Source organism: Sapajus apella, unplaced genomic scaffold, assembly GCF_009761245.1.
Source record: "Sapajus apella isolate SASKATOON/1434 unplaced genomic scaffold, GSC_monkey_1.0 scaffold14, whole genome shotgun sequence".
NCBI lineage: Eukaryota > Metazoa > Chordata > Mammalia > Primates > Cebidae > Sapajus > Sapajus apella.
Genome location: NW_022436954.1, coordinates 8,957,008 through 8,981,635, shown reverse-complemented (window position 1 = coordinate 8,981,635; position 24,628 = coordinate 8,957,008). Strand labels below are relative to the sequence as shown.

General features: G+C 43.0%; 1 protein-coding gene across 1 annotated transcript in view; it reads right to left on the bottom strand.

Annotated features, from left to right (window-relative positions):
- Nucleotides 1-16,715, bottom strand: part of LOC116554520 (mammaglobin-B-like) — a 31,081-nt gene extending 14,366 nt beyond the window's left edge. The window contains exons 1-2 of the mRNA XM_032282453.1: nt 16,587-16,715; nt 15,181-15,368 (exon numbers count right to left, since the gene is read on the bottom strand). Of these exons, the coding sequence (XP_032138344.1) occupies nt 15,181-15,368; nt 16,587-16,641 (243 nt within the window). The 5' untranslated portion in view covers nt 16,642-16,715. The remainder of the gene's footprint in view (nt 1-15,180; nt 15,369-16,586) is intronic.
- Nucleotides 16,716-24,628: the final 7,913 nt, after the last annotated feature.

Sequence of the window (24,628 nt, the reverse complement as noted above, 5' to 3'; positions counted from 1 at the left end):
ACAGGAGCTGCCCTGTTTTGCAGGCCTCCTCTCTCTGGCAAGCTCTGGTCTCAGCCCTGCACGCCTGGGAGAAGCCCAGAAAGAGTGCAGAAGAGCTTGACATGGCCAGCGGGCCTCAGCAGGAACAGGAGGGCTGGAGTGGAAGCAGGGCCACTGAACAGAATCTCATCTCAGGCCCCAGAGCTTGAGGGCCCCAGAGACAGTAGTGTGGGTAGGTGGTGTATGGGGACAGGGAAACAGTCTTTGAAGAGAGGACCAAGGCTTGGGAGACAGACCAAGGAAGCAAGTGCTTTGCAGTCTTCAATCCACAACCATGAGTTCTTTCATAAACAAGTGTGTGCATGTGTGTGTGTATACGTGCATGCACACATGCACATAAGGAGATGATATGTGATAAGACCCTCTAAATCCATACTTATTATGGGAGAATAAAGAGAATTTTTAGGTTTTTAAAATATATATTTTATTGCATTACTAGGTTTGGAGGTACATGTGAAGAGCATGCAAGATTGTTGCATAGGCACATAGGCAGTGTGGTTTGCTGCCTTCCTCCCCATCGCCTTCCTCCCCAACACCTATATCTGGCATTTCTCCCCATGCTATCCCTCCCCAACTCCCCACCCCCCACTGTCCTTCCCCTAGATCACCCCCCCCACAGACCCCAGTGTGTGATGCTCCCCTCCCTGTGTCCATGTGTTCTCATTGTTCAACACCCGCCTGTGAGTGAGAACATGCGGTGTTTGTTTTTCTGTTCTTGTGTCAGTTTGCTGAGAATAATGGTTTCCAGGTTCATCCATGTCCCTACAAAGGACACAAACTCATCGTTTTTTTAATGGCTGCATTGTATTCCATGGTGTATATGTGCCACATTTAAGTTAATGTTTTAAAATAAAAATGAAAAGCAGATTTCAACAATTATCTTGCAGTTTGTATTTAAAGTAGGTAAGAGAGAAAAGTTGTAGTTTATAGCAATCTGTAGTTGGTTTCTCACCATGCTCTAGTCCTGTGAGCCAAAGGTCTTGTGAAAAGTTAAAATAAATCACAGAAACTACTGCCATATACTGATTCCTAAAAAGCAAAAACAGAGATGTGACTTAGATTTTCAGCACCCTCTAACTAAATAAATTCTTAAAAAACAGAAACTTCTCATTGGTTTCCTGGGTTTGCCTACGAATATCTAGCATCCAAGAAAGTTATTGCTGGTAGTAAAATGAAAATGATCTACTTGTTAATGCCGTCATTCAAGAGACACTTATTGACACCAAAGAAGTGCTACTGTTTCTGGATCATTATTCCACCACACAGAATTGTTAACATTTTCGTTCACATGCAAGGAAATGTGAAGGGTTGGGTTTTTGTATGACCTTCCATGTGGAAATATGGGCAACAGTCTGACACCCTCCACCACTACTTTTGTACCCTACTAATGACTGACACTGTAGACTATGACTAGTCTAAGCAGACTTTTAAAGAAACAAATCACATCATCCTTCATTGCAGTTGATATTTAGTTTTTAAATAAATTATTAATGTGGTAAAATGTACATCTTATGAAATTTGCTGTTTTAAGTTAACAGTTCAGGAGCGTTCTGTATCTTCACGTGGTTGTGCAATCCAGCTCCAGAACTTCAGTTTCAGGTTTGATTGTCCTGCATACCTGAAATTCTGTACCCATTAAAAGCAACTCCCCTTGAGTGTAGATTAGTTCAACCATTGTGGAAGACAGTGTGGCGATTCCTCAAGGACCTAGAAATAGAAATTCCATTTCACCCAGCAATTCCATTACTGGGTATATATCCAAAGGATTAGTCATTCTACTATGAGGACACATGCACACGAATGTTCATTGCAGCACTGTTGACAATAGCAAAGACCTGGAGCAAACCCAAATGCCCATCGATGATAGACTGGACAGGGAAAATGTGGCACATATACACCATGGAATATTATGCAGCCATCAAAAAAAGATGAGTTTGTGTCCTTTGTAGGGACATGGATGAGCCTGGAAACCATCATTCTCAGCAAACTGACAGAAGAGCAGAAGATCAAACACTGCATGTTCTCACTCATAGGCGGGTGTTGAACAATGAGAACACATGGACACAGGGAGGGGAGCACTACACACTGGGGTCAGTTGGGGGCAATAGGGGAGGGACAGTGGGGGGTGTGGAGTTAGGGAGAGATAGCAAGGGGAGAGATGCCAGATGTAGGTGATGGGAAGGAAGGCAGCAAATCACACTGCCACATGTGTACCTATGCAACAATCTCGCATTTTCTTCACATGTACCCCAAAACCTAAAATACAATAAAATAAATGGGAAAAAAAGCAACTCCCCTTTCTCCTTTGCACCCAAGCCCTGACAGCCACCGTGTTCCTTTCAGTGTCTCCAAGTTTGACTCCCCAGATGCCCACATGTGTAGGTCGTGCAGCATTTGTGTTTCTGTGACTCCTTGTTTCACTCAGCATAATGTCTTCAGTGTTCAACTATGTTGTAGGAGGTGTCAGATTTCCCAAGGTAATGTTCACTTTTGTCTTTAGGAGATATTTTGGTATATTTCTAACTTTTCTACCACACAAAGATTAAAGTACAATTTTAGCATAGTGAATAAATGCTAGATAAAATTCTCAACACTATGTATAATTAGAAGGAAATACCATTAAACTATTGATTTTTCTTTGAAACTTTTCTCATGGTGGCTTCATATCCATTTTCTATACTTCTTATTAAATAGTTTAGGGTATATATATCTATTTATATATATATATATATACCTTGAACTATTTATATATATATATATATATATAAAATTGCATTTTAGGTTTTGGGGTACATGTGAAGAACATGCAGGATTGTTGCATAGGTACACACATTGCAATATGGTTTGCTGCCTTCCTCCCCATCACCTATATCTGGCATTTCTCGCCATGTTATCCCTCCCCAACTCCCCACCCCCCACTGTCCCTCCCATAGTTCCCCCCAACAGACCTCAGTGTGGATGCTCCCCTCCCTGTGTCCATGTGTTCTCATTGTTCAACACCCACCTATGAGTGAGAACATGCAGTGTTTGATTTTCTGTTCGTGTGTCAGTTTGCTGAGAATGATGGTTTCCAGGTTCATCCATATCCCTACAAAGGACACAAACTCATCGTTTTTTATGGCTGCATAGTATTCCACCGTGTATATGTGCCACATTTTCCCTGTCCAGTCTATCATTGATGGGCATTTGGGTTGGTTCGAAGTCTTTGCTATTGTAAACATTGCTGCAATGAACATTCGTGTGCAAGTGTCCTTATAATAGAACTATTTATAATCCTTTGGATATATACCCAGTAATGGGATTGCTGGGCCAAATGGAATTTCTATTTCTAGGTCCTTGAGGAATCACCACACTGTCTTCCACAATGGTTGAACTAATTTACACTCCCACCAATAGTGTAAAAGTGTTCCTATTTCTCCACATCCTCTCCAGCATCTGTTGTCTCGATTTTTTTATGATTGCCTTTCTAACTGGCGTGAGATGGTATCTCAATGTAGTTTTGATTTGCATTTCTCTAACGACCAGTGATGATGAGAATATTTTCATAAGTTTGTTGGCCTCATGTATGTCTTCTTTTGTAAAGTGTCTGTTCATAGACTTCGTCCACTTTTGAATGGGCTTGTTTGTTTTTTTCTTGTAAATCTGTTTTAGTTCTTTGTAGACTCTGGATAGCAGCCCTTTGTCAGATGTATAGATTGCAAAATTTTTTCCCATTCTGTTGGTTGCCGATTCACTCTAATGATTCTTTCTTTTGCTGTGCAGAAGCTCTGGAATTTAATTAGGTCCCATTTGTCTATTTTGGCCTAGGTTGCCAATGCTTTTGGTGTTTTAGTCACGAAGTCCTTGCCTATGCCTATGTCCTGAATGGTTTTGCCTAGATTTTCTTCTAGGGTTTTCATGGTGTTAGGTCTTATGTTTAAGTCTTTAATGCATCTGGAGTTAATTTTAGTGTAAGGTGTTAGCAAGGGGTCTAGTTTCTGTTTTCTGCACATGGCTAGCCAGTTTTCCCAACACCATTTATTAAACAGGGAATCCTTTCCCCATTGCTTGCTTTTGTCAGGTTTGTCAAAGATCACATAGCTATAGATGTGTGGCATTGTCTCCGAGACCTCTGTTTTGTTCCATTGGTCTATAGCTCTTTTTTGGTACCAGTACCATGCTGTTTTGATTACTGAAGCCTTGTAGTATAGTTTGAAGTCAGGTAGTGTGAGGCCTCCAGCTTTGTTCTTTTTGCTTAGAATTGACTTGGCTATGCGGGCTCTCTTTTGGTTCCATGTGAAGTTTTAGGTGGTTTTTTTCTCGTTCTGTGAAGAAGGTCATTGGTAGCTTGATGGGGTTAGCATTGAATCTATAAATTACTTTGGGCAGTATGGCCATTTTCACGATATTGATTCTTCCTAACCATGAGCATGGAATGTTTTTCCATCTGTTTCTGTCCTCTCTTATTTCCTTGAGCAGTGTTTGTAGTTATCCTTGAAGAGGTCCTTTACATCCTTTGTTAGTTGTATTACTAGGTATTTTATTCTCTTTGTAGCAATTGTGAATGGCAGTTCGTTCTTGATTTGGCTGTCTTTGAGTCTGTTATTGGTGTATAGGAATGCTGTGGTTTTTGCACATTGATTTTGTATCCTGAGACTTTGCTGAAGTTGCTTATCAGTTTCAGGAGATTTTGGCCTGAGACAATGGTGTTTTATAGTATACAATCATGTCATCTGCAAATAGAGACAATTTGACTTCCTCCTTTCCTAATTGAATACGCTTTATTTCTTTTTCTTGCCTGATTGCTCTGGCTAGAACTTCCAAGACTACAGTGAATAGGAGTGGTGAGAGAGGGCATCCTTGTCTAGTGCCAGGTTTCAAAGGGAGTGCTTCCAGTTTTATATAAATTATGTTTATAGACTTGTGTATGATGAACCAGCCTTGCATCTCCGGGATGAAGCCTACTTGATCGTGATGGATAAGCTTTTTGATGTGCTGTTGCAATCAGTTTGCCAGTATTTTATTGAAGATTTTTGCATCTATGTTCATCATGGATATTGGTCTGAAGTTTTCTTTTCATGTTGAGTCTCTGCCGGGTTTTGACATCAGGATGATGTTGGTCTCGTAAAATGATTTGGGAAGGATTCCCTCTTTTTGGATTGTTTGGAATCATTTCAGAAGGAGTGGTACCAGCTCCTCTTTGTACTTCTGGTAGAATTCGGCTGTGAACCCATCTGGACCTGCACTTCTTTTGGTTGGTAGGTTATTAATTGCTGCCTCAACTTCAGCCCTTGTTGTTGGTCTATTCAGGGTTTTGACTTCTTCTTGGTTTAGACTTCGGATGGTGTAAGCATCCAGGAATTTATCCATTTCTTCCAGGTTTCCTGGTTTATTTGCATAGAGTTGTTTGTAGTAATCTCTGATGGGAGTTCGTATTTCTGTGGAATCAGTGGTGATGTAGCCTTTATTGTTTTTTATTGCATCTATTTGATTCTTCTCTCTTTTCTTTTTTATTAATCTAACTAGTGGTCTGTCTATTCTGTTGATCTTTTCAAAAAACCAGATCCTGGATTTATTGATTTTTTGAAGGTTTTTTTGTGTCTCTATCTCCTTCAGTTCTGCTCTGATCTTAGTTATTTCTTGTCTTCTGCTAGGTTTTGAGTTTTTTTGATCTTTCTCCTCTAGCTCTTTCAATTTTGATGATAGGGTGTCAATTTTAGATCTCTCCTTGCTTCTCATGTGGGCACTTATTGCAATATATTTTCCTCTAGAGACTGCTTTAAATGTGTCCCAGAGATTCTGGTATGTTGTGTCTTCATTCTCATTGGTTTCAAAGAACATCTTTACTTCTGCTTTCATTTCATTGTTTATCCAGTCAACATTCAAGAGCCAGTTGTTCAGTTTCCGTGAAGCTGTGTAGTTCTGAGTTAGTTTCTGAATTCTGAGTTCTAACTTGATTGCACTGTGGTCTGAGAGACTGTTATGATTTCCGTTCTTTTGCATTTGCTGAGGAGTTATTTGCTTCCAATTATGTGGTCAATTTTAGAGTAGGTGTGATGTGGTGCTGAGAAGAATGTATATTCTGTGGATTTGGGATGGAGAGTTTTGTAAATGTCTATTAGGTTTGCTTGGTCCAGGTCTGAGTTCAAGTCCTGGATATCCTTGTTAATTTTCTGTCTCGTTGATCTGTCTAATATTGACAGTGGAGTGTTAAAGTCTCCCATTATTATGGTATGTGAGTCTAAGTCTCTTTGTTAGTCATTAAGAAATTGCTTTATGTATCTGGGTGCTCCTGTATTGTGGATGTATATATTTAGGATCATTAGCTCTTCTTGTTGCATTGATCCTTTTACCATTATGTAATGTCCTTCTTTGTCTGTTTTGATCTTTGGTGGTCTAAAATCTATTTCATCAGAGTCTAGGATTGCAACTCCTGCTTTTTTTTGCTCCCATTTGCTTGGTAAATCTCCCTCCACTCCTTTATTTTGAGCCTATGTGTATCCTTGCACGTGAGATGGGTTTCCTGGATATAGCACACTGATGGGTTTTGACTTTTTATCCAATTTGCCAGTCTGTGTCTTTTGATTGGGGCATTTAGCCCATTTACATTTAGGGTTAATATTGTTATGTCTGAATTTGATCCTGCCATTTTGATGCTAGCTGGTTGTTTTGCCTGTTTGTTGATGCAATTTCTTCACTGTGTCCGTGCTCTTTACCATTGGGTATGTTTTTGTAGTGGCTGGTACTGGTTGTTCCTTTCTATGTTTAGTGCTTCTTTCAGGAGCTCTTGTAAAGCAGGCCTGGTGGTGATGAAATCTCTGAGTAATTGCTTGTTCGTAAAAGATGTTATTTCTCCTTCACTTATGAAGCTTAGTTTGGCTGGATATGAAATTCCAGGTTTAAAGTTCTTTTCTTTAAGGATGTTGAATATTGGTCCCCTCTCTTCTGGCTTGTAAGGTTTTTGCAGAGATCCACTGCGAGTCTGATGGGCTTCCCTTTGCGGGTAACCTGACCTTTCTCTCTGGCTGCCCTTAGCATTTTCTCCTTCATTTCAACCCTGGTGAATCTGACGATTATGTGCCTTGGGGTTGCTCTTCTTGAGGAATATCTTTGTGGTATTCGCTGTATTTCCTGTACTTGAATATTGGCCTGCTTGCTAGGTTGGGGAAGTTTTCCTGGATTTTGTCCTGAAGCGTGTTTTCCAGCTTAGATTCATTCTTTCCATCACATTCAGGTACACCTATCAAAGGTATTTTAGGTCTTTTCACATAATCCCATATTTCTTGGAGGGTTTGTTCACTTCTTTTTACACTTTTTTCTCTAATCTTGCCTTCTCATTTTATTTCATTGAGTTGATCTTCAATCTCTGATATCCTTTCTTCTGCTTGGTCAATTCAGCTATTGAAACTTGTGCATGCTTCGTGAAGTTCTTGTGTTGTGTTTTTCAGCTCCATCAATTCATTTATATTCCTCTCTAAGCTGTTTATTCTCATTAGCATTTCATCAAATCTATTTTCAACGTTCTTAGTTTCTTTGCATTGGGTTAGAACATGTTCTTCTAGCTCAGAGAAGTTTCTTTTTACCCACCTTCTGAAGCCTGTTTCTGTCAATTCATCAGACTCATTCTCCATCCAGCCTTGTTCCCATGCTGGTGAGGAGTTGTGATCCCTTGGAGGAGGAGAGGCATTCTGGTTTTCGGTGTTTTCATCCTTTTTGCACTGGCTTCTTCCCATCTTTTTGGATTTATTTACCTGTGGTCTTAGTAGCTGGTGACTTTCACATGGGGTCTTTGAGTGTACGTCCTGTTTGTTGATGACGAAGTTATTCCTTTCTGTTTCATGGTTTTCCTTCTAACAGTCAGGCCCCTTTGCTGTAGAACTGCTGGAGGTCCACTCCAGACCCCACTTGCCTAGGGATCACCTGCAGCAGCTGCAGAACAATAAGGGTTGCTGCCAGTTTCTTCTTCTGCTATCTTTGTCCCAGAAGGATACCCGCCAGATGTCAGTCTGAGCTCTCCTTTATGAGGTGACTCTTTGGGTATACGGGGGTCAGGGAGCTGCTTGAGGAGACAGTCTGTCCTTTATAGGAGCTCAAGTACTGAGCTGTGATCTCCGTTGTTCTGTTCAGAGCTGCTGTGCAGGTATGTTTAAGTCTGCTGCAGCAGAACTCATAACCACCTTTTCTTCCCAGGTGCTCTGTCCTGGGAAGGTAGCGCTTTATTTGTAAGTTTCTGTCATGCTGCTGCCTTTTTTCATGGATGCCCTGCCCAGCGAGGAGGTAGCCTAGTCACAGCCTGCCAGCAGAGGCGTTGCTGAGCTGCCGTGGGCTCTGCCCAGCTGCTAAGTGAACTTCCTTGCAGTTTTGTTTATAGGAGTAGAGTTAGAACTGCCTCGGTAATGGTGAGCTGCCTCGGTAATGGCGGACTGCCTCAGTAATGGTGGACTACCCCAGTAGTGGTAGACTGCCTCAGTAATGGCAGACACCCTTCCCCCACAGACCTGGACCATCCTGGGTTCAGTTTGCTGTGAAACTCTCAATCCAGAGCGTTTCAGATTGCTGGTCTTTGTGGGTGTGGGACCGGCCAAGCCAGATCACCTGGTTCCCTGTTTCAGTCCCCTTTTCTTTCAGTTGAACAGGTGACTCTGTCTCCCAGGCATTCCAGTTGCCAGCTGAAACGGCACCTGGATTTGTGTGAGTTTTTGTGCGGAGACCCACTGCTCTGGCTGAAACAACTGCGGGGGAGACTGGTGATGCTTTTTTGCCTGGGAATTTTCTGGCCTGGCTCCCTGTTTCAGTCCCCTTTTTTTCAGTTGAACAGGCGACTCTGTCTCCCAGGCATTCCAGTCACCCTCTGCATTTTCGCTGGGAGCTACAATCCAGAGCTGTTCTTATTTGGCCATCTTGAATCCCCTGGTGGGCTCCTGCAGTGTATTCAGTGGTCCCTAGTCACCACATCCAGCCTCTGAAGCTGGTTGGGCCCTGAGTTGGTGACCATGTCAATGTCCCTGATGTCCCTAGAGCTCTCTGCACAGTCAGTGCTGGGGCCAGCACTACTCATGATCAGTGTTTCTCTTGCTGGGCACTGCTCCTGCCCTTAGTCTCCAGGCCTCTTTATTCAGTCCTGCCTCAAGGACTCAGCCTCCATCTCTGCCTAACGCAGCAAATTTCCATCCCACTGTGGAATTCCTCCAGGGATATGTATTTCCCTCAATTAATGTTCAGAAACAATTTCCTTCCTAAGCCATGACTCTAAGCAATGTTCTGAATGTTCAGTTTTTTCCTGCTTGGGTACAAGATGGGCTTTCCCCATGGTTCTCATAAGTCACCCAGGATGGTTCCTCTATGCAATTTGGAGTCTCACCTCGTTCCCAGTGTAGCTACTTGGAGTCCTGTGCCCCATAGTAGGCCAGGACTCTGGGGGCAACAGTGATGAATTTCACAGGGGTCTTCAAGAAATGCTAAGTGTGGGTACCTTCTGCCTCGAAGACTCAGAGTTATACTTTGTCATCACCCTCAGGCTTCTTAAGACCCCTTCCCTGGGAATGCCACACAGAGAAGTTAGGAAGAATCAAAACAGACAGGGTTCGCTGGGTTTTCCCACTCAGTCTATTAGCATGAGATCATTTGCTTTTTGTCCAATCGGATTTCTACATGGCTGTGTACTTTTTGTTGAATTTAAGCTTTAAAATGAACAGTTTTCCATTGGTTCTTTGGATATTCATTTCTGAAGTTTCCCATGTCAAATAAAACTTTGATTAAATGAATCTCTTATGCTTAAAAAAAAAGACCTCCTCTCAAGAATGTTCATTTCATTGGCAATTTCAGGAGCTGTTATGTCTGTCACCTACTATGCATAGGGTCCCCTTTCCACTGGGTGGGTCTGACATGCTCAGGCATAGGCTCCTCCACTGGGGCAAACCTGGTTTTGGTTGTGTGATGCTCCCCCTCTGGTGTGGGTATCTGGAAATGGCTCCTTCCCTTACAACCTGTTGCTTCTCTAGAATGTACATGGCCCCCTCACCAAATGGGGCAGGGTCTTCTCTGAACAGATTCACATTTTCTGCTACCCAGGTGTTCATCTTTCAGTTTCTAGCTCTGAATCTCTTCACCCTTTTCCTCTCTTTCAGGGTCTTAAACTATCAAGGATGGGCTATGGTTTCAGCAAGTTCTTGGGGACAAGGCCTCATTGTAACTTTTGAAGGTAATGTGTATTTTATTGTGGTCATAGGCCACTTATTTTTTCTTTTTTGTTTTATTGTACTTTAGACCCTGGGGTACATGTGCAGATCATGCAAGATTGTTGCATAGGTACATTCATGGCAAGGTGGTTTGCTGCTTTCATACCCCCATCACCTATACCTGACATTTCTCCCCACATTATCCCTCCCCACCCTCCCTCCCACTACCCCTCCCATAGCTCCACCCCCCACAACGGACCCCAGTGTGTGATGCTTCACTCTCTGTGTACACGTGTTCTCATTGTTCAACATCCAAGGGGAGCATCACATACTGGGGTGTTTGATTTTCTGTTCTTGTGTCAATTTGCTGAGAATGATGGTTTCCAGGTTCTTCCATGTCCCTACAAAGGACACGAACTCAACATTTTTTATGGCTGCATAGTATTCCATGATGTATATGTGCCACATTTTCTTTGACCAGTATATCATTGATGGGCATTTGGGTTGGTTACAGGTCTTTGCTATTGTAAACAGTTCTGTGATGAACATGCATGTGCATGTGTTCTTATAACAGAACCATTTATAATCCTTTGGGTATACACCCAGTAATGGGATTGCTGGGTCAAATGGAATTTCTATTTCTAGATCCTTAGGGAATTGCCACACTGTCTTCCACAATGGTTGAACTAATTTATACTCCCACCAATAGTGTAAAAGTGTTCCTATTTCTCCACATCCTCTCCAGCATCTATTGTCTCCAGATTTTTTAATGATCGCCATTCTAACTGGCGTGAGATGGTATTTCAATGTGGTTTTGATCTGCATTTCTCTAACGACAAGTGATTATGAGCATTTTTTCATATGCTTTTTGGCTGCATAAATGTCTTCTTATGAAAAGTGTCTGTTCATATCCTTCTCCTGCTTTTGGATGGATTTGTTTGTTTGTTTGTTTTTTGTAAACCTGTTTTAGTTCTTTGTGATTCTGGATATTAGCCCTTTGTCAGATGGGTAGATTCCAAAAGATTTTTCCCATTCTGTTGGTTGCTGGTTTGCTCTAGTAATTGTTTCTTTTGTTGTACAGAAGCTCTGAAGTTTAACTAGATCCCATTTGTCTATTTTGGCTTTTGTTACAATTCCTTTTGGTATTTTGGTCATGAATTCCTTGCCTATGCCTATGTCCTGGATGATTTTGCCTAGATTTTCTTCTAGGGCTTTTATGGTGTTAGGTCTTACGTTTAAGTCTTTAATCCATCTGGAGTTAATGTTAGTGTAAGATGTCAGGAAGGGGTCCAGTTTCTGCTTTCTGACACTTCTTTATAAAAACATATTAAACTTTGTATTTTACAACCACATTGGTAAATGGTGTGTACATTTCTGGCTAGATTTGTTGGTGTATATATATTCATCATCATTATATTCACTTTAGGAAATGATTTTCTAAAAATTATAACATTTTCATTTACCCCTATATTTATTATGGGTCTGGAACACTGCAGCTGCCTTGCCTGAGAAAAGAATTGGCCCTGGTGGAGGTGACCTGTCCTGAGAAATAGACAGGGTCTTCCTGAGTGAGTGGATGGCACCAGAAAGAGGGGGGACAGGCTGAGGTAAGAGCAGAAGAGGGGGCAATAACCTACCCCTGGTGAAAGGTATGCTGGGGACAGGACATGAAGGAGACAGATTCCATTTAAACATCCCCTGCTGTGCTGGGTCCCTGCAGAGCACACTCCCTCCTCTCCACCCTCATTGCCTTTGCAGCTCACTGTGGGGCAAGGGAGGATGGACCCCATTCCCGCTGCAAGGACAGGACTCAGGGAAACTCAACAATTTAGGGAGGATGCTATGAAACCCAGTAATTATATTTTTATGTGTCTAAAATAATATAATATTATAAAAATATTTTAATGCAATATTTAAAAAATTAAATCTGAGGCCGATATCCATGATGAACAAAAAACATAATTTAAAAGCCAGACACGATCCACCCTGCTTTGCAGTTCTTTTATCCCTGGCTGGCTCTGGCCTGAACCCTGCACACCTAGGGGAGGCCCAGGGATAGTGCAGAGGAGCCTGGTGTGGACAGCAGGACTCAGCACACACAGGAGGACTGGAGTGAAAGCAGGGTCTCTGAGCAGGACCCCACCTCAGAACCCAGAGCCCGAGGAACCCAGAGAGAGGCATGTGGGCAGGTGGTGGGATGATGGTAGGGAAACCGTCTTCAGAGAGAGGCCCAGTGCTTGGGCAAGAGATGCTGAGAAAGCAGGTGCTCCACAGAAGTCTCGTCCCTCACCTGACACTTGCAAGGCCTGTCTGTGTCTGCCTCCCATAGGCAGCCTGACTGTGAGGCCTGGAAAGCCTCCCTTTTCAAGAAACGACAAAGGGAACTTGATGACTTGCAGTTAGTTTATTGGAATGAAAATGAATTTGAGATTTCAACAATTGCCTTGCAGTTTCCACAAAAAAAGATCCAAAGGAAAAAGAAAATAAGAAAAATCGTGGTTTCTAGCAGTAGGCAGCAGTTTTCTGGCCATCTTCCGTGTCGTAGTGGTGTCTGAGTCAAAGGTCCCGTATAAATTTAGTAGCGTGCACAGAAAGCGCTGTCATATATTACTTGCTGGAAAACAAAAGCAGGCCACCTAGATTTGCAAATCACTCTTAGAAAGTGAGATACTAAAATACAGACATTTCTCTTCATGTTGTTTTTCTGCATTTGTTCACAAACATCTAACACTTAGGAAAATTTGCACTGGAAGCAAAACAAGAATTCTCTTTTCAATTATTCTGTCTTCCAAAAGACACTTTTTTTTTTTTAAGGCAATGTTTCTCTGCCTCCCAGGCTAGAGTGCAAGGTGCAAGTGGCATGATCTCAGCTCACTACAATCTCCGTCTCCAGGTTAAAGCCATTATCCTGCCTTGGCCTCCCAAGTAGGTGGGATTACAGATGGCTGCCACCACGCCCAGTTAATTTTTGTATTTTTAGTAGAGATAGGTTTTCACCATGTTGGCCAGGCTGGTCTTGAACTCTTGACCTCAGTTAATCCACCCACCTCAGCTTCCCAGAGTGCTGGGGTTACAGCTGTGAGCCAACACACAAGACCCAGGAGACACTTACTCCCACAGACATCCAACAGGGGTCAGGATTTTAGGATCTTTTCCCTGCCAGGATCCCCTTAAGATTTTCTTCTCCAAAAATCCTATTCCTTGAAATAATTTATCCAATACATACATGACATGCACTATTGGATGAAGACCTGCCAGTTGAAACTGATTCTGAGACCACTCTTTCCACACAGAATTGTTTTTGCTTTTGGTTTTAAGAGACGGTGTCTCCCTATGTTGCCCAGGCTGGAGTGCAGTGGCTATTCACAGTCGCGATCCCACTACCGATCAGCACGGGAATTTTGACCAGCTCTGTTTCTGACCTGGAACGGTTCACCCCTCTTTAGGCAACTTGGTGATCCCCAATCCCAGGAGGCCACCATATTGATGCCAAACTTAGTGTGGACACCCGATCAGCATAGCGCACTACAGCCCAGAACTCCTGGACTCAAGTGGTCCTCCCGCCTCAGCCTCCCGAGTAGCTGGGACTACAGGCACGAACCACTGCACCCGGCTACAATACAGAATTGTTAAAACCTCAGCTCAGATATATGAATATTGATGGTTTGGAGTTGTTGTGTCGCCTTACGAGTGAGAAATATTGTAACAATCTGAGGCTTTTCACCCTTTACCTTGGAATAGATTTAAAAATATTGGAGCTAGATATGATTAGTCTACTCTAGGTTTTTAAAGAAGAAATGATTCTACAAATGTTTGGTAGGTCTTTACATTTTCCACCATAAAATGTTTCAAATGGAATTTTGAAATATTACATAAATGTTAAAAATAGAATCTGTAGGTAACATGGTTTTTTTTAATGGGCAGAAATACTTATTGTTATAATCATTGACTTTTATTTTGATGAAGAATTCTGGCACTCGTGCTGTTTCGCACCATGATCTGCACTTCCTATTTCCAGAGGTATTTAATTAAATAGTCCATGATTCCCAGTCAGGTGTGCCAACAAATCTGGGCATGGGTTTTAAATTCTTTATATTAGAATCTGTAGATTTTGCCCAAATAGTATTTTCTGCACTGTGTAAAATAATTTTGAGAACATTTTGATTATTCATTACTATGACAAGGTAAATTGTATTGTTGGTTGTTCCCAGTAGTGAGTGGCTCTTTGAGAATCAGATATTTTCTCTTGATAGAAAATGTCCAGCCTCGCCAACATGGTGAAACTCCATTTCTACGGAAAATATAAAACTTGCCCGGCGTGGTGGCAGGCACCTGTAATTGCAGCTAGTGGGAAGACTGAGGCAGGAAAATACCTTGGAGTTGGGAGGCAGAGGTTGCAGTGAGCCGAGATTGCACCACTGCACTCCAGCCCAGTGACAGGGTGAGACCCTGTCTCACAAAAATTAAAGAAAGAAAGAAAATGTAGGTGTATCTCTGTCCCTGTCTGTGTCCGTGTGTGTATGTCTATGTGTTTATCTTTCTGTGTCTATGTGCATGTGTCTGTGTGTTTCTATGTACATGTGTGTGTTTGTGTCTCTGATTCTGTGTGTGTGTCTGTGTGTCTATGTGTGTGTGTCTCTGTGTTTCTATAAGTATGTCTGTGTTTGTGTGTGTCTATGTGAGAAAGAGTGTGCGTGTGTGTGTGTCCATGTGTGTGAATGGACTGGGGAGCTGATGATTAGCTCTGCCTTCTTTGCTGGAGCTTTCTTTTCTTTCTTTCCTTTCTTTCTTTCTTTCTTCCTTCTTTTTTTCCAATTATCACTCCCTGAAGACACTCAAAGTAAAGTTGCAAAGCACCCTTAAATTAGCCAATGTATAAAGAAAGCTTGTTCACCAGTGCCTAACACTCCTCGTGGCACATTTGGAACCTGTTTGTTTCTGGACCGTGATTTTAAAGGGCACATAAGAAAAAAAAAGAAATTACCATAATCACTCCAAAATTGTGCAGAGTTTTGTTTGATTGGTTGAGGAAACACTGTTTGAGTTCCGCTGCAGCCTGTGCACTGTTATCACCGTCTATGAACTCTTGTAGATATTCCTGGAATTCTGATACAGACACTTCAGGATCAAAGGCCTTGTCAACCAAAAACTCCAGCAGTTGGCAGCCAGAACCTGAGAAAAAGGCACAAGAACATGGGCCATCACCAGAGGGGTGAACCTGTAGCTGGGTTTTTTTCTTGGATGCCAGTGATCGTTGTGGGTTTTTGGCCTCCAACCTCTTAAGGAATAAGCGGTGGGGCCACTGCAGGTGGACCGTATGCTCGTAAAAAGAATATCGGACCCAAAAAGCGTTGCAGAAAGGTGATTTTATTTAGGTAGAGAAAAGAGAAGGAAAGGAGAAGAGAAATGCTTCCACAAAGAGTGTGGAAGGGGATTCCAGAGGGGAAATCACAGAAGGAGCTCCCACCATGTGGGAGGGGATTCCAGAGAGCTGGAAAATCTGGCTCAGTTGAGGGAGCACGGACTTTTCTCCTGGGAGAAACCCCCACCTTCTCTAAGACCCTGGGCCAATGAAAGGAGTTCCTTAGAACTTCCGCTGGAGTGACTGACTTTTAGTTTCTTCCCGCGACTGCAAAATTGAAACAGAAACCATTGAATCTCCCGAATGGAAAGAGATGGGAGGGGGGTATGGGACTGGGAAATTCTTGCCCTTAAAGCTACGCCCCCTCATGGACCCCAAAAGAGAACACATTCCCTCAAACCCATTCTGGGGATGAGCTCTGAGGCTAGTTATCTGCTTACCTCCCAGGAGAGACTGAGCTTCAGAAAGATTATGGCGCAGGGTCTCAGGTTTTCAATTCTAGGAGCATAAACTCAGTCTGCGCAAATTCTCCTGACCTCTAAAGCTCAGATCAGCCCAACCCTGTGCATTCTTGGTGAAGAGGACCCTCGGGAAATGAGGGGCTCCGAATGGGGACACACAGCAAACACGGCTTCAACTTCTCTGGTCCAAAGTCATGCAATGCTTCCCTTTTATCATTCCCAGAATCAAGTAGGGGTTCAATGATTTCAGATGAATGGGTCTAAGACATTGCCCATCAGCTCTGTTAAGTCAACTGCAATAAAAAAGGAACCTAAAACAGAACTTCTTACTTATGATAGGATCTGAGGTGGCCTCCACTTTTGGGGAGTGGAAAGTGCTCAGGACGTGGATTTGCATGAGCTGCTTGTGCTCTGGGCTCTGCTGTCTTCTGTTTAGTTGACTGTGAACTTGTCAGCTATTCACCCACTTGCACCTACTTTGGCAACAAGTGAGGCAGAGTGTGCAGGGTAAGGTTTGTGACTGCACAACCCCTAGCTTTGAGGCTGACCTCCCTGCCCAGAACTCACCTGCATAGCAGTACAGAGGGAGGGCCGTCAGCATGAGGACAATCAGCAGCTTCATGGTGAGGCGGGTGCTGTCGGCGTTCAGTTGTGTGTGGCAGGGATCAAGGAAGCTGCTGTGGAGGTGAGCGCCCAGCACTGCTCTATTTATTCCCCAGGGAGGCACCTTAGTCCCTTCCAGGAATAAAGCAATGTGTCAACCTGGCGTGAGACCAGGACACATTAGCATGCACCAAGGGGAACCCAGCCGGCCTGTGCTCTGTTTGTAGAAACAGAGAAGGCAGTGATTTTTGGACCCCTGACAATTTGGGGACTGCAGTAATGACACATGGCTCCAGATAAATTGAATGTGACAGCGTTTTCCAAAATATAGAGCAAAACCCAGCAGCGTGACCTGTGCTCTCGTCACTGTGGTGATTATGATCATGACTTCTCTATTCCTTCCTGCCTTGTGCTTCCTGCCTCCTCAAGTCTTCTTCTGCCTCTCTTCACTTCTTCTTCTCCTCCTATTCTTCAAGGTGCAGACAGCTTCATATCCTGTCTTTCTCTCCTGGAACAATTATAGTTGGAGTAGGTGCAATACCTGTATCTTCCCCTGGGAGGCAGTCCTTCTTCACCCACAGTCATTCCTTTTTCATTAAAGGTGTTTCTCAAGAGATCGAGACCATCCTGGTCAACATGGTGAAACCCCGTCTCTACTAAAAATACAAAAAATTAGCTGGGCATGGTGGCGCTTGCCTGTAATCCCAGCGACTCAGGAGGCTGAGGCAGGAGAATTGCCTGAACCCGGGAGGCGGAGGTTGCGGTGAGCCGAGATCCCGCCATTGCACTCCAGCCTGTGTAACAAGAGCGAAACTCCGTCTCAAAAAAAAAAAAAAAAAAAAAAAAAAAGGTGTTTCAAGTGCAAAGGGAATATATTAATATCTAATCTCTGGGTTTTTTATTTTTATTTTTTCTGAAATTCCAGAGCACACGTGCAATATGTGCCAATTTGTTACATAGGTAAACGTGTGCGGTGGTCGTTCACTGCACCTATCAACCCATCACCTAAGTATAAAACCAAGCATGCATCAGCTCTTTTTTTTTTTTTTTATTTTTGGGACGGAGTTTCGCTCTTGTTACCCAGGCTGGAGTGCGATGGCGCGATCTAGGCTCACCTCAACCTCCGCCTCCTGGGTTCAGGCAATTCTCCTGTCTCAGCCTCCTGAGTAGCTGGGATTACAGGCACGTGCTGCCATGCCCGGCTAATTTTTTGTATTTTTAGTAGAGACGGGGTTTCACCGTGTTGACCAGGATGGTCTCGATCTCTTGACCTCGTGATCCACCCGCCTCGGCCTCCCAAAGTGCTGGGATTACAGGCTTGAGCCACCGCGGGCGGCGCATCAGCTCTTTTCCTTAAAACTCTCCCTTCCTGCCTTCCCACAACAGGCCCCAGTAAGTGTTGTTTTCCTCCGTGTGTCCATGTATTCTCATTGTTAACCTCCCACTTATAAGTGAGAACATGCAATACTTGCTTTTCTGTTCCTGTGTTAGTTGCTGAGGATAATGTCTTCCAGCTTCATCGTTGTCCCTGCAAAAGACATACTCTCCTTCCCTTTTATAACTGCATAGTATTCCATGATGTATACATGCCACATTTTCTTTATCCAGTCTATCATTGATGGGTATTTGGCTTAATTCCATGTCTTTGCTATTGTGGATAGTGCTACTATGAACATTCACATGCATGCATCTTTATGCCAGAATGATTTATATTTCTTTGGGTGTATACCTAGTAATGGGTTTACTGGAGCAAATGGTATTTCCAGTTCCAGATCTCTGACAACTTGTCACTCCGTCTTGCACAATGGTTGAACTAATTTACATTTCTACCAACAACATGAAAGCATTCCAACTTCCCTGCAACCTTGCCAGTATCCGTTGTTTCTTACCTTTTTAATAATCGCCATTCTAACTGGTGTGAGATAATATTTCATTGTGGTTTTGATTTGCATTTCTCTAATGATCAGTGATGTTGAGCTATTTTTCGTGTATTTGTTAGCCACTGAAAGTTTCAGTGTTTTAAAAATAAGAAATTAACCCAAGTTTACAAATTCACCGTAGAAGAAACCTATGAATTAATATTTGTTTATCACTTTGGTAGCATTTTAAGGTTTCCCTCCCACTGATTGAAAGGATGCTGTGAGTTAGGGGAGTAACTGACTTCCTGGGCAGGCAGTGCTGGGCAGTGGGCGGTGATGGGATTTAGTTAGGCTCATGCAGATATGGGCTTAGATCCTGGAGGCCATGTGCAGTCATGCCGTGTCTTTGGGCAAGTTACAATGCTGGTTTCTCTAGGATTTCTGTCTCTCTTTTGTGAAATGGGCATAAGTGATACCATACTAAAATTTGTAATGATGATGGATACTCTATGCCAAGTTTTTAGAATATGTTGTAGCATAAGAGAATTCTGAATAAATGTCAGTTTTCATCTATATACACATCCATTGTTGACCACATAACTCGCGGGCTTCTCTTATGAGCTGAGCCATGGAAATTTCATTGTAGACAAAAATTCGATCAAGTCCTTGCCTTCATGTACTTTTCTTTCCCAGAAAGTCAAAAATAACCCTGCAAATGAATCAGAGATATTGGGAAGTGAGGATTGCTGCAAAGAACAGCAGAATATCCATGATGGCAGAATGCTGTCATGGACTGGATGGTGAGGGCAGTGTCCTGTAAGCAGCCCAAGGCAGCCTGGAGAGCAGGTGCCATTTCAGCTGAGGCTTGAATGAATGGAGAGTGATATACAGAGACACATCTGAGGAAGAGGGTTCCAGGTTGGGAACAGCAAGTACAGGGCCTGAGGGTGGAGGGCACTTGGTGAGGTCAAGGAAGGTAGGGCACATGTACCTTTTGGGGACGAGTTGGCTTCATACGATAGAAATCAACCCTCATTTATTTAGGAATAACATAAAGGCAAAAGGTACTAGAAACACAAAGTTGGCTTAAGTTTAACAGAAATAAATGAGACAGCCAAAATTATGTGTCCCTTCCTACTCATGAATGCATTATTTGCTGTCTGGATTATTTGTGACATATATTTGCCATCATTCAGCCAGAGCCTATGATACCAAGAACAAACCTAATTTGGGGAGGACAGAAAGTAGAAGGGTTGTGTACTTACCTGTGTAAACGGTGGACCATGGCCGACATCCTTCATTCCCAGGGGAGGTTAAGGACTTTGATCAGGAAATGAGTGCTGTCTTTTTAGCCAAGACTTATTGGGTCTCTGCCTAGTGCCACAGTCCTTATGACCCTGCTCTGTCACCTCTTGGGCCAGAGGTGACAGGTGCAGTTGCCCACACTAAAAAGGTTGTGTTTTTTTTAACCTCCATCAGGACATCTGAAGGTGATGTCCTGATGAGTGAAATAACAGTAACTCAAGCCTAAAAAGACTCATTGGTTAGCTGGGCACAGTGACTCGTGCCTATAATCCCAGAACTTTGGGAGGCTGAAGCGGGCAGATCACGAGGTCAGGAGTTCGACACCAACCTGACCAACATGGTGAAACCCCGTCTCTACTAAAAATACAAAAATTGGCTAGGCACGGTGGCACACGCCTGTAATCCCAGCTACTCAGGAGGCTAAGGCAAGAGAATCTCTTGAACCCAGGAAATGGAGGTTGCAGTGAGCTGAGATCACGCCACTGCACTGCAGCCTGGATAACAGAGCAAGACTCTGTCTCAAAAAAAAAAAAAAAAAAAAAAAAAAAGACTCATTGGCAATGCAACCTTCCCAGAAAGAACTAGGAGAGCCCCAGAACTCAGCACACTCGTGTTGCTGGTGCAATTTGCAATCTTTTTCTCTTCACAAAGGGTCTTTGCTTCGGTCTGTTAATGAAGTTCAGGAACTGGGGAAGTCTAGTGTCCTTCTGGGAGAGGCATTGGTGACTTAATCAACATCTAAATGTGAAACAAGACAGCTCCAAGACCAGAGGCCTTTCCTAAAGTCTCCTGGATAAGCAGCTCCTCACTTAACACCTACATTGTGCACAGTCTCTTATTCACCTCAAAAGACCTGTCTCAAGTGGCTTCCAACCTGAAAACCTGCCGTGCTTGGTTTCACTAATATTTATTCAGCACCTGCTGTGACAAGCACACTGCAAAAATAAATTATTTACAAGTTCTATCTGGAGTGAGCTGGTGTCTCTGGAAATAATTAAAGTCCTTGGTAAGCCACGTGTGTGCCTATGCAACAACGTTGCATGTTCTTCACATGTACCCCAAAACCTAAAATGCAATAAAATAAATTTTTTAAAAAATAATAAATAAATAAATAAATAAAAGAAATAGTGATGTTTGGGTTGCCCTCAGGTTCCCAGGAGACTCAGATGAAGACGTATTAATATTTTTTGACATTTGAAAGGCCTTGCCATCCTTAATATTAAGTAGCAACTTTTTTGAGAGCCACACGGGGTTTAGTGATTTGTGCGTTTAAACAAAAAGCATACAAAATGTTTTTTGAAGGCGAAATGATCAAGAAGTTTTATATTTTAAATTGTATATTACGGGTATGAGCCTCCTCCAGTGTGTTTGAGGAAACACAACACAGATATACTTTTTTACTTCATTCCCTGCATCTAGTTTAGCCTCGCCCCTACTAGGTTGGTGGGAAACCACTTAAGACAGGTCTTTTGAGATGAATAAGAGACTGTGCACAATGTAGGTGTTAAGTGAGGAGCTGCTTATCCAGGAGACTTTAGGAGAGGCCTCTGGTCTTGGAGCTGTCTTGTTTCACATTTAGATGTTGATTAAATCACCAATGCCTCTCCCAGACCCAGTGCCTCCCTTGTCTTAGTCCAAGTCTAGGGCTGGGATTCCATGTTGGTGTGTATCTCAGTGTTTAATCCACACCCTACCACCACCCCCATATTTCAGCTCAGTACACCAAAAGTGCCCGAAGAAACCTGCAAAGACTGACATTCCCCTGAATAAGTATGTGTGTGCATGACGACACAGGGTTGAAATTGTGTGAACAGAACCGTGTGATTCCCCTAAAGAGACCACGAACATCAGCAACACATTGAAACCTCTCCTTTCTGAAATGGAGCTGAGAAAATGAGAGTCTGTAGCCTCCATGGGGAGTCTACAACAACCAAGGAAGAACCTTCTTCCCCTCACACAAAAACACAAGAAAATGGGTGTCATAGTAGTGTGGTTTTTATATGCAATTGTCCAAAGCAACCTGTGTCCCTTTGTGCCTTTCAGAGGCCCGGGAAGACACACACAGGAGACTATCAGCCCCAATGGGAAGGGAGAGGTGCAGAGAGAGAGATCGATGAAGGGCTCTGGAAGTCCAGAGGATGGAGAGGGTGCTTTCCTTTAAGTAGGAGAAACTTCCTCTGACTCAGAGGATCAGGGGAAACTGTGGATAGGGAACAGGTAGGTTAAAAGTGGATACGTTCAGATGTATCCACCTCACCTTGGGGGAGGTGAGGATGTGTCCAGGGGAGTCAGATGATTGACAGGTCAGGAAGAAATAAAAACCCTTATTCCAATGGGCAGTCCTACCCCAGCAGGACATTCCCAAGGCACTTGGGAAGAGAGCATGTGGGAAGGGAAGCCTTGGGAACAGAGGATCTGGGAAGCTGCAGCCCTGCTGAGCACCTCTGTGCTGTGCTGCCGTTCTAGTCCCTGCAAGTTCTGCAGCTTTTTCCTTTCATGGTCCAATGGCAGATGGCTGGTGAGTGAGGACTCTGAGCTGGACCCTCTGTGTTTTCATGCCACCTTCCCCATTTGCTGACTGCCACATTGGATAGGAGTCTTGATCTTCTGTGTCTCCCTTATAACGGAAACAGTCATAGAATTGTTGTGACTCGTCAGCGAGTTAACAAGTGTGAGGTCCTGAGAAAAGTGCTTGGGACAGAGTAGCCAATATCAACCTACATCAATATCAACCTACCTCAATATCAACTGGTGTCCTTATTTTTGTATAATTATCAAATGTGTTTCTGATAAACTCTAAGGAGCTTTATAATCTCCAAAAACTGAGTTTGCGCATCACTCTCTCTAAAACAGAGCAACCTACTCAAATACAGGCTAAAAGTGTTCACTTTGAAGAGAAAGCACTGTGTTGATTTATGTTCGTGTAATGTTTTATGAGTTCTTCTTTTCTCAGAGACATTAAAGATAAAATTTGTAAAAGATTTCTTGGCTGGGTGCAGTGGCTTACACCAATAATCCCAGCACTTTGGGAGGCAGCAGTGGGTGGATCATGAGGTCAGGAGTTTGAGACCAGCCTAGCCAACATGGTGATACCATATCTCTACTAAAATTACAAAAGTTTGCCAGTCATGGTGGCACGCACCTGTAGTCCCAGCTACTTGGGAGGCTGAGGCAGAAGAATCGCTTGAACCTGGGAGGCAGAGGTTGCAGTGAGCTGAGATCGTGCCACTGCACACCAGCCTGGGCGACAAAATGAGACTCTGTCTCAAAAAAAAAATTTCTCTCCCAAGTATATTTCATATGCTGCTGCTATATTAATCTTTTAGAACCAAGCTCTAATTAATTGTCTATATTTTAAAATATCATTTAAAATTGTACCCATCTTTATTAAGGTACAGTTGATGGATATAATTGTATATATTTATGGTGTATAACATGTGTTTTGATATGTTTATATTATTAAAGAGTTAATTCAATGATTAAAATATCTATCATCTCAAAACTTGTATGATAAGAACACACAAAATTTTGTGTGATGAGAACTTACAATCTAATTTCTTAACAATTTTTATGAAAATGTTCAATAAAATATGAATGAAATAATATTTTATATTAGATCCTAAATGACAGGCACTGTTGTAAGCCTCTTTGAATCTCACAGCCACAATTCTATGAGCAGCGTGGCCATAGCATTGATTGTAAATGTGGGGCACCTTGGAGACCATTTGTGAACCCTAAAAGGGTGGGACCCCAAGACAGCAATATGAACCAGGACTGTCCTGAGAAAACTGGATGTGTGGTCACCACCCTGTGAGGTGGGCAGATCATTCAAACCAAGCTACAGGACACAGAGATTCCATAGAATTTCCCAGGACACAGCTAGGAAGTGGCAGAAGCAGGATATGAAGACAGGCATTCTGCTGTTCTCAACAGTTCTTGACTGGACCCTGAGGGACCTGCACATCATGGCTCAGATGGGTTCTGGTGGCCTTGACTCCCACTGCTGCTCTATATGTACTCCGGTTGATTTCTGTACCAGCCCATTATTTTCTGCCTGAGACCTTTGTTCCCAGTGGCCTCCCATCCTCAACTGACCTTGCATCAGACTCTCTGAGTTGAAATACTTCATCATTCCCAAAGTCACATCAAAGACAGCCCACACTTGGTCCCCCTTTCTCAACCCCTGCATCTCCTGGATCTCCCTCTTCACAGGGCCCCTGGCTCTCCTCGGGCAGCTCCATCCTGACATCTGCAGGACTGTGATGCTGACCTTCCCTCTCTGCTCATGCCCCTGGACAGCATGTGCTCTGCATCTTCTGTCTTTGTGTAGCAACATTGTACAGTAGATGCTCAATAAATAATTTTGTAATTGATTTGGAGTAGAATTTGATGTTTTACAAGATTTTCCTGATGATATTATATGTATTATTATTAGATCTATTTAGAAATAAGGCCGGGCATGGTGGTTCATGCCTGTAATTGCAGCACTTTGGGAGGCCAAGGCGGGCAGATAGCAAGGTCAGGAGTTCAAGACCAGCATGGCAAATATGGCGAAACACAATCTGTACTAAAAATACAAAAATTAGCCAGGTATGGTGATGGGCACCTGTAGTCCTAGCTACTCAGGAGGCTGAGGCAGGAGAATCACTTGAACATGGGAGGAGGAGGTTGCAGTGAGCTGAGATCAAGGCACCACACTCCAGCCTGGGCAACAGAGCAAGCAAGAAGAAAGAAAGAGAGAGGAAAGAAAGAAAGAAGAAAGAAAGAAAAAGAAAGAAAGAAAGAAAGAAAGAAGGAAAGAAAGAAAGAAAGAAAGAAAGAAAGAAAGAAAGAAAGAAAGAA